This window comes from Heterocephalus glaber, unplaced genomic scaffold (assembly GCF_053883595.1).
Source record: "Heterocephalus glaber isolate CG9 unplaced genomic scaffold, H.glaber_assembly_v1.0 deba00001569, whole genome shotgun sequence".
Lineage (NCBI taxonomy): Eukaryota > Metazoa > Chordata > Mammalia > Rodentia > Bathyergidae > Heterocephalus > Heterocephalus glaber.
In genome coordinates, this window is record NW_028258354.1 from 8,365,406 (window position 1) to 8,375,804 (window position 10,399).

The 10,399-nt window shown below is 40.5% G+C and overlaps 1 protein-coding gene across 4 annotated transcripts in view; it reads right to left on the minus strand.

Moving 5' to 3' along the window:
• Ppm1h (protein phosphatase, Mg2+/Mn2+ dependent 1H) overlaps nt 1-10,399 on the minus strand; it is a 334,373-nt gene that overhangs the window by 35,521 nt on the left and 288,453 nt on the right. The window contains exon 10 of one of the 4 annotated variants that reach the window (XM_004861132.4): nt 5,587-10,396. The exons of the other annotated variants lie outside the window; for them this stretch is intronic. Within the exon in view, the coding sequence (XP_004861189.1) occupies nt 10,249-10,396 (148 nt within the window). The 3' untranslated portion in view covers nt 5,587-10,248. Of the gene's footprint in view, nt 1-5,586; nt 10,397-10,399 lie in introns of those variants that run through there. 4 annotated transcript variants of the gene reach the window in all.

The window sequence follows — 10,399 nt, forward strand, 5'->3', positions numbered from 1 at the left end:
CCTCAGAAATCACAGAGGCCAGAAGGTGGAGGCATGATATACTTAAAATGCTGAAAGAAAAAAAAATCCACCACTCAAGAATTCTATCTCCAGGGAAAAGCTCTTTCAAAAGAGAAATTAAGACATTCCCAGATAAACAACTAAGAGAATTTGTCTCCAGTAGATCTGTTTTCCAAGAAATACTAAAGGAAGTCCTTCAGGTTGAAGTGAAAGAAACATAGATGGTAACTTAACACCAGTAAAGATAAATATGTAGGAAATATAAAAGACTCTATAAATGTATTTTTGTTTGTAACTCCTTTCTTCTCCCATATAATTTAAAAGAGAACTGCATAAAAGTGATACTTATTCAACTGCTGATAGGCATGCATTGTAGAGAGGTGCACTTTGTATGACAAATACTAAAAAGGAGAAAGAAGAGAATGAAAGTATATATTGGATCACAGTTTTTTAAAAATATACTTTTTGAAATTAACTCTGTTAATTCAAACTAGATTGTTTTAATTCTCCAGGGCAACTACTACAAAAATAAACAGTAAAGAAATAACAGGGAACCAAATGATACACTAGAAATTATACACAAGAAGTTAGTAGTGGAAGAATAAAGGAATAAAAAGGACATAAAACACAAAGAAAACAAATAGCAAAATGGTAAACCTAAGTCCTTTTGTAGCCAGTGCTAGAGACTCAATCCAGGGCCTTTCATGCCCTAAGCAAGTATTCTACCACTGAGTTATGCCCTTAGCCCTCAATGAGTCCTATCTCATCAGTAATTACACCAGTGATTACATTCTAATCAAAAGGCAGGGATTGGCAAATGAATTAAAAGAGAACATGATCTAGTCTCTATAAGGAACACTTCAGAATTAACAATACAAAAAAGAGAACATGATCTAGTCTCTATAAGGAACACTTCAGAATTAACAATACAAAAAAGAGAACATGATCTAGTCTCTATAAGGAACACTTTAGAATTAGCAACACAAAAAAGGACAGAAAATAATGGGAAGATGTACCATGAAAAAAATTAAACAAGAGCAGGAGTGGCTGTACAAATTTGTGACAAAACAGCCTTTAGACAAAACTTATTGGGAGACAAAGCAGGGTAGGTAAATGTAAAGAGAAAAAACCAATTCATGAGGAATACATAACAATTATTAACATATATGCATTTAACAACAGAGCCTAAGTCCCAAAGTACACAAAGCAAAATAGAGAACATGTTAGTAACAACTGTAGATTTTAATATCCCCACTCACTTTCAATCATGGATAGAACCAGGCAGAAAATTAACAAGAAAATAGAAACATTGAACAGTCTGATTACCTAAATCTAACAGTGATGTATAGAGCACCAACAACAGAATACATTCTTCTCAATGTGTGCATGAGACATTCTCCAGGCTAGATCATATGTTGGGTCACAAAACAAACCTCAGTAAACTTCAAATGACTGAAATCATATAAAGTATGTTCTCTAGTTACTATAGACTACAATTATTTCCTCATCTGTGAAAGACAGTACTTTTTACCTGAGAAGGGGACAAAAGAATCCAGATTGCAAGCACCCAGAACAGGGCATAATAAATAATATGAACTAATGACTTGAATGTTTTTCTTTGCCTTGTAGCTGGAGTATGGCAAATGAGGAGTTACCTTACTCCTTGAAAATTAGAAAAAACAGTTAATTTAGAATTGGTGGCAGATTATATAACTGGTGTTATCTCAGTATTGAGAAAACACAGTATCATAACCCCAGTGTATCTACCGCTGATACAGCTGAAAGCTGAATGATGGACTGACTGTCTTAGCAATAAAAACTAGCCGTTTACAACTCAATAAAACAAGATAAATGATTATGGATCTACTTAGATTTTCCTTAGCAACAGGCCACTGGAGTGCATGACTTTCTTCATTTATCCCATATCAGAGAAGCAGAATCAGGCTACATTGTTATTAGTCAAATCTAGTCAAGGTGTAAAGCTTGACTTTATACCTCCTCAGTACAGTTTCTAGTTCTGATTGCATATGGCTGGTTTGAGTTGTTGTGACAGAGTCCAAATGGCTCATAAAGCCTAAAATATTTACTGTGAGGCCCTGTAGTTAAAAAGTTTGGTGACCCATAACCTAATAACTAAATAATCCTTGGGTGGGCCTGGCAGATGATATTCCAGGAAAGACACTGGAAAAACATGTAGTTGCCCTTTTATTTCCAAGTTTGTATTGCTCTCTTCAACATGGCCAAATCTTGTTGCATCTATAAATCCTTCCAGCCCTCCTCTTTTAATTGCTTTGGAGCAATGCCAAGACATACATCATATTTCATCTTTTTTGAGTCTCTTTGCAGTGTAGTTTAAGTCATGTAATACTAATGACAGTACTTATCTATTTTTGTAAGTATGAGAATAGCCATGCTGTTAATTTTCCTTTTAATTCTACTATATGACCGGTAGATTGACCAAATGTTCTCTGCATTTAGTTTAAGGGTTTTAAGAATGAGAAAATTCACTTCCATCCTAAAAAAGGGACAATGGAAAAGTCACAGTTCTTCAGGAGTTCCTACCACCTTGTTTTTTGAACTGACCAACAGGGAAGCAATAGCTAATACAGAATTGCTAAAACTACTTCTGGCAGATTTGCTGATTCTTTAGTTTAAATCAGAGATGTTTGCTCACTAAAGATGCTGCTTTAGGACTGTTTAGGGATATGAGGTAGCTTGGTTTGGGACATTTTGCTGCTATGGCTTCACTTTTCTCCCATTCTCATGTTCACTGCTCTCCCATCTCACATCAGCACCTTCTGAATGAGCACATCTGCTTTTCCTTTATAGTGACTAGAGTTGCAAATGTTAAATTTTTAAAATATTTTTTAAAAAGCTCTGATTTGTATGCCCCTTTTAAGGAATTGCTCTCCTCCAGGGCTGAAAGCCCTGTCCTTGAGCATCCCCCCCTCCACCCGGTTCAGCAAAACGATGAGATCTGGTCTGTGGAAAACAATCTGTGTCCACTCTGCCCCCACCGTGTACACAGTCACACTGTCTCTGTGGGCAGCCTAATTGGAATCAATAAAGCAAAAGAGGTTAGCTGGCTGGAAAATCTTGTCAGAAGTGAAAGACATGAGACTGAAAAGGTACAGAGATATATTGAGCAAGCAGTAGTCTTTTCAAGGTTTTAATGATAGGAAAGGCAATTAAAAAGGCAGACTAATTGCTAGGATATATAACTCACTCTTTGGACTGTCATTTAGTTAAGGGAAAATGGTAACAAGTTTGAAGTATTCTGAAGATACTTAAAAAATGATGAGAAAATTTAATGATGAGATTTAAAAAAAAACCCACATACATACATTCACAAATAATTTTTAAATTATCTTGTTTTTTTCCTAATATTCTCAAGAAACACAAGCTTGAGAACCAAAGAACCACTTGACCATCCCAAAGGTCATAAATAGTACAACACAGGCTTGTCTTATCATAAGCAAGGAGTTTTAGAATCTTTGTTTTCTGCTGTGCTCAAGAGACCCACAAGGGTCCTATTTTCCTAGCTTACCAGTGATCAATACAAGTGGCTTGAAGAAGCAAAAGCACACATGTGGAGAATTCTTGTTAAGACTCCAGCATGGATTATTAGTCAAGTCTGCATTACTGCTATAAGCTGGTTCCCACATCCCCGTACCAGGTTGCATGTGGAAGATCATTTCCCAAGTCACAAGTGTATTTTGTTAACACTCTTTCTTCTTCTTTCCTTCCTTTTTTTCCTTTCTTTTCTTTCTCTGTCTCTCCCTTTCTTACGCTAGGGACTGAAATTGGGGCCTCACACGTGATGCAAGCTACACCTCCAGCACTTTCATTAATTTACATTTTTAATAATTTTATCCCAAGTCTCCCAGAGTTAGGACCTCTATACCTTATTTTAGTTATCTATTGCTGTGTGATAAATTATCCAGAACTTAGTGGCTTAAAACAAAAACCATTGTATTTGTTCATGGTTCTATGGTCCAGGAGTTTCTGCAGGGCTCAGTGGGGACGGCTCTTCTCTCTCCTACAGTATCTGTGGCCTCAGCTGGAATGATCTGGACAAGGGAGAACTCGCTGGGCCTCTCTTTTCCCATGGTTATCACCTGGTGACTCAGCTGGAGCTTGAGACTGGAGATCCCCGACTCCTAACATCTGGGCACTTCAGCTCTCTCCCACTGGGCCTTTTCATCACTCAGTGATCAAGTCTGACGTTTACAGGGAGGCATACTCTGGGCTTCCAAGTGTGAAAGCATGTGCTATGATACTTTGAGGGATCTCAGCTTGTAAGTCTTAGAATATCACTTCTGAGTTCCATTAATCAAAGCAAGTCACAAGCCAGACCAGAGTTAAAGGGTGAGGGAAAAAAATCTAACTTCTCTAAGAGGACAAGAACTTGCAATCAGACACCGGGGGCATTGTTGGCAGCCCTTTTTGGAAAAAGATCACCACTCCTTTCAAGAGCTAATTAGATAAAGTAAGCATGACTCCTGAGAGAATGCTAGAAGACTTCCATCTTCCTTGGAGATATCCTAATCTTCAGGCCCAGGATCGGAGACTGACACTTTCCATTGGTTTCTGCTCTGAGCAGAGGATGAGGAGGATGAGAAGCATTAGGGTACAGATGAAGGTGAAAGAGACTGGGGAGCTTGGCAGTAAAAGCATTCTAACATGACTGTCTGTCGCTCTTCCTAAGTTTCAGATAAACTATAATATACAGTTAGCTTTCTTTTGCAAATTCATACAGTGGTCTTCCTTTATTTGTAGATTTCTCTTTCATCATTTCAGTTACCTGTGCTTAACTGTGGGCCAAAAATATTAAGTGAAAAATTTCAAGAATAAACAATTCATAACTTTTATTAACTTGTTATAATTGTTCAAAGTCATTGTCAGTAATCTTACTGTGGTGAGTCTATAAATTAAACTTTATTGTAAGTATGTATGGAAAAAAACACAGTACATGTTTCAGTACTATCTACATTTTTAGGCACTGGGGGGTCTGGTAAATATTTCCCACTGATAAGGGAGAACACTTGTCCTTAGATCATTTCTAATAACATTTTGTTGATATTTTCTAGATTACTTTTTTAACTTACAGGATTCTACAGCAAAGCAGAATTAGCACTGTTTGATGCCTTACCCCAAGTGTTAAGGTAACATTAAATTTATTTCATTAAATGTACTTGGTCTTTATAAGACAGTACATTTTACCAATACTTTGTAAGTACTTGAAGTGCTCAAGTGAGTAAGGAAAGTCTTGATTCATACTGCCTTCAGCAATATTAGGCACTTGCCCTCTCACTGAAGAATCGCTCTTAGGAGTTAATTCTTTTCTCTGAATTCTCGGTGTGTTTATACATGCTATGCATGGTAGTTCTGCTAGAGGCATAGTTGACATGTCTTAGCCCTCACTGGTACTCTGTGAAGGCTTATAGTACTGGCAATCCTTCCCTTTTTGATTCTGAGTCTGCATTTACAGTTGATAACCTCACATTAATTCATGATGCTCTCTTACCATTCCACTACATGATATGAAGAAATTTCACAGTGAATTCAAATAAAAGACACAAAAAGTTTTGCAAAAGATGTCCTATGTACATATATATAGTATTTTATTTTAAAATGTCATTGAACATATACAGTTCTTTAGCTTTTCCCAGGGGACATTGCACCTAAGTTTCAAAACACACAAAATAGATCCCCTTTACTAAACAATTTTCATTTGGGGGTTACAAAAGTCAATGTTTCACAATCACAAAGCATGAAGGTACATGGTTCTGAAACCATTTTCAGGCAGATTGCTCTCAATTTACTGTACGCAGGGTAGTTTTGGAAACAGACGATGTCATACATATTCCTTACAAATGATCCTCACCATGGGCCTCCTTAAGTCTCCACAGAAACAAAGAAGTTTGGAGGCAAAACAGGAGTGAAAGAATAATCTCAGGACTCCCCAAACAAACACAAAGTACTCATGGGCAATCACAAGAGTAGAGGACACAAGGCTCTCCTTCTTCAGGTACACCACAGTGGGAAACAATAGCACATGTATAGCCATATTTGGTCACTGTCTACCTGGTTGCTACATGAACAAAACTTTATCTAAGACACACAGGAAAAATTAAAGCTATTTACACAAATGACACTGTGGATCAGAAAGAGCAGTCTTTCTCAAACTGACACTCACATTTGTCGAAGAGCCATGGGGCTCACATCAGAGACAAGTCAGGGCGCTCCTGTAGTGTCCTTTGAAAATCCCAGTGTACACAGATACGGTGCACTGCCACACAAAACCCAAGTTTTCAGAGAGGTGGGCTGTTCTGTGCAGGCTGCTCCACTTCTCCACTCTTGTATGTCATCAAAATCCAAGTTTTTAACGTAAGATTCTGTGCTGTGGCCAGAGACTGTTTTACTCTTTTCTTAAATCTGGTAACTTTTAGGGTCATGCATAGACAATGAATCTCACTGCTTTCTCCATCTGCTCCAGAAGCACTATCCTACTGAAATGAAAATCCCACCAAAGCTTAACATACTCTGAAAAAGGTGGATCTCTTAAGGAAAAGTTAGATCCTCAAACTGGTGGAAAGAAAACCATTGACCACTTGTGGCCTTATGGTTAGGGTGGAAAAGCAGATGAGGAAGGAGGTAGGAATGGAGACAAGGAAAGGGACATCAAGAGGAGGATCCGATGTAAAAGATGTGGGAGACGTGTCCCAGGTGATTCCACACTAGTGTTTTTGGTACACTGACAACCCTGTCCAAATGGCTAACATGTGGGGCTAAATCTGGGTCCTGGGACTCATTGTTGCCCACCAATATCTACTTATGGCTGTAATTCCTCCCTCAAGATAAATAAATCCTTACAGAGAAGAGTAAGAGAATGTGGGCACGGCTGACTTCACATAGCCCCATGGAGGTAAGTTGCTAGGAATTTAAGAAATGAACACTCCAGATCCTGCAAAGCTGAATACTATAGAAAAGAATGGAAATTCTCACTTTTTAAGCTCCCATCAGACAAGTGAGTGCTTGGCCTAGCCAAATTCTCTCCTCTTCCTTCCTTGGAAGCCACAGCGGAACTCCCTCCACCTCTCTGCCTACTGGTCCTGCTCTGACTCTGGATGTTACAAGATGAAGCTTCGATGGGGTTGTCTGGCAAGATGCTGCAGAGGATGGCGGGACTGTGAGTTCACACTCTAAGCAAGAGTGTTGCCAACTAGTCCAAAGAGCAGGGGTCAGCCTAGCAAAGACATTTTGAGCTGAAAGAGCCTTTCATTAAAGGAAGTGGTCACACAACCCCCAGGACAACCATAAAGACCCAACTAGGAAATCAAAGGCGTTTTAATTACACAAGACTTCCTCTGAGGCTATCAGGACAAGCAGATTTGGCTATAAGTCAGATACACAAGGTTTCAGAACCACATATAAGTATGTTCTACAGGATTATGAGTGAGCTTTTTGACCTTTCCAAGAATGCACCAACTGCCAACCTATTATGTAGATGGTTACTGTTGTGGGGTAGGGTAACTTGGGCCCTGCATGAAAAATAAGGCCAAGCGGAGTAAGCTAAATGCACAGAGTCATATCAGTGCTGGGTAGCCCTGCCATAGGCATTAACAAATTACTTTTTCGGCTTCTGATGTATTCACCTCATTTGTAGTCTTTTTTCTATCCCCCAAATACAAACATGGCTTTAGATTGCTATTATGACCTTTCTATCCAAGTAGACGTAAGAAAAGAATTCCTAGCTACCTTTGTTACTAAAACCAACAGGACGAAATGCTCAAGGTTTTAGGATTATTTGAATGAGAGGTTTCCAAAGTTTTTCCTGAGACATGCCTTGGCAGTAAAGGAATTGGTGAACCCAGTAGAAAGTTGTCAGGACATCTACATTGAAATTCTGACTCTGATAGCTTAAATAAGACTAGAGAAGCTCAAGGTAGGGCCCAGAGAGAAGTCCAGGAAAGCAAAAGAGAAGGAAAAGGAGGAAGAGGAGGAGAAGAAAGAAGAGAAAAAAGGGGGGAGGAGGAGGAAAAAAAAGAGGGCAGAAACGGGAAAGATCCCAAAGAAGGCAGCGCAGGGTCCTCATGGAAGACTTTCTCAAGTTTCCAATTTCTTTTTTTGTTTTTGTTTTTGTTTTTGTTTTTTTGGTACTGGGGATTGAACTCAGGACCTTGTGCTTGTGAGGCAGGCAGCAGCACCACTGAGCTAAATCCCCTGCCCAAGTTTCCAATTTCTATGTGACTTTGAGAGTCAGTGCAGGAGCAGAAAGGGGACCACACTGTTGTATGATGCCTGAGAGTGTTCCCATGGCATCATATTCTGCCAGGGAAGAAAATGGTTTGCTGAGAGAGATGTTTGGGGGTAGCTAAGGCTTCCTGAAGGAGTAGGGAATGCTGTCTGATGAAGAGGACTCCTGAGAAGGTAACAGCCCATTTCTTCTCAGGCAACATGTTGGTAAACACCTGATGGAGAAAATTCCCATAGTATTTTACCTGCCAGACATGGCATTGATTCCACACTGTGCAACGAATTCATTCCTGAGCAGGAAGGTTCCAGATCTGTCCTACAAAAATATCTACAACTCCAGGAATTTAAGTGACTTACTACCCTGGAGGAAAGGTTCCTATTTTCTCCTCTGGGGAAGGAATTTAAACAAACACAAGAACTAGAATTGACTCTGCAGCACTTCTGGGGAGTCACATGAATGACCTTTATCTCTTTTGGGTTGGGAGAGTGTTTGAATTACACAAAGTTGTCAAAATGGTAATGACACCACAGAAGGTCCACAGGAAGAGAACTTTGCATTTAAGTGTTGCTCTACTAGGCCCTTCGGTATGCAGGAGCAGTCTGCCTAGGAGACGAAAGAGATTTTGTCTTGGCATTCCTCCTGGCACAGAAGTAGTGGGTGTTCATGGTGGCGAGGTGTCTGCTACTGTTGTGTTTGCGAGGCACACACAGAGGTGGAGCCCCTGTGGGAACAAGGGTCTCCATTTCTAGGGAGCTACAGCATGATTCTCTGGAAAAGGAGCAGGGAAAACAGCATGAGAAGGACTCAACTTCAAATTCACTTTTACTCAAGTGGCATCCTGAGTGCGCCTTCCCCAAAGATGATGGAAAGAGATTTGCTACGGCTCACAGAACTCTGATACACATACTTTGCTTGGAGTGAGCTAGAGGACAATCACAGTCCATGAAACCTGAATCTGAAACTGTCCTCAAATGAGGTATGGCAAACCCACTGATACAAGAGCCTCTTAAACCGGTCCATTAAACACTGCTTTGTGTCGATTCTCATGACACAGCAGGTGAGAGAAGCCAACCATTCCAGAAATGAAAATCTAGACTCTCACAGTGCGACCGCAAGCTACCCAAGGAGACTGCTGAAGATAATAGAGGAGCTAGTGGTCCAAAGAACACCCCTATTTTCAAGAAAACACACTGATTTGGTGAGAAAATGGAACTCAGGAACAAACGTTACACAACAAAGACACAGTGTCAGGCAGGGCACTGCTCCAGATGGCTGCCTGGGTGGTGTGGGCCACAGGAGATGTGGACAATCCAGCCCGGGTTGGACTTTAACACAGAAATCCCTCAGCCAGGAGTTGGAAAATCCCAGTCCTATTCCCTGGGAGGGAAACTAGAGATTCAAGGAATGTTGGAAAGAAAAAAAATCTCAGCCTTCCCCTACCATCACCACAAAAGAATAAAAAGAAACAGAAGGAAAGAGGTGGGGGAAAGAAGGGAAAGCCAGCAATCCCTGAAATAAATCTTGAGCTTACTAGAATGTAGGTGCTCATACTTTGAGGTGTGACCCCCACCTTTCCAATGCAGCACTTTGAACCCGGAGAGAAGTTGGCAGCGTGACAGGCTGAGGGGTTTTCTGCCATCTAAAAATGGTTGTCTCATCTACTGTAGGTAAAATATATATGATGGATGTGCTCCCAGATGGGCAAGAGCTGCCTGGGAGGCCTATAAAAGAAGCCAATGGAGATACAACACTCTGTAACAGGTTCCCTGTTTCGCTCTAGTTGAGTGTCCAGACCTGTTACTAAAAAAGAAATGGAAACCTAAGGGTCACCTTGAAGCACAGCCAGTGGCTTTTTGGCAGCAAACTCCCCATCTGGGCTGGGAAGAAACTGCATTACCTGAACTCAGCCGGGCACCTCCCAGTTCTGCTCTGCCCAGAAGCATCCCCATTTTCTTTCCCTCTGTCCTCCCAGTCCCCGGGGGTCACTTTCATGACAGTTCGTTTCCATGTATTAAAGGAATGACATATACAGAAATGTCATCTCCCGAGCCCAGCCGGTCATTCGATATCCGCCATCCCCTGTCCTTCAGGACACCTCGGGCACGCATCACCAGGTCCTGAGCTGCTAGCGTGTACCTG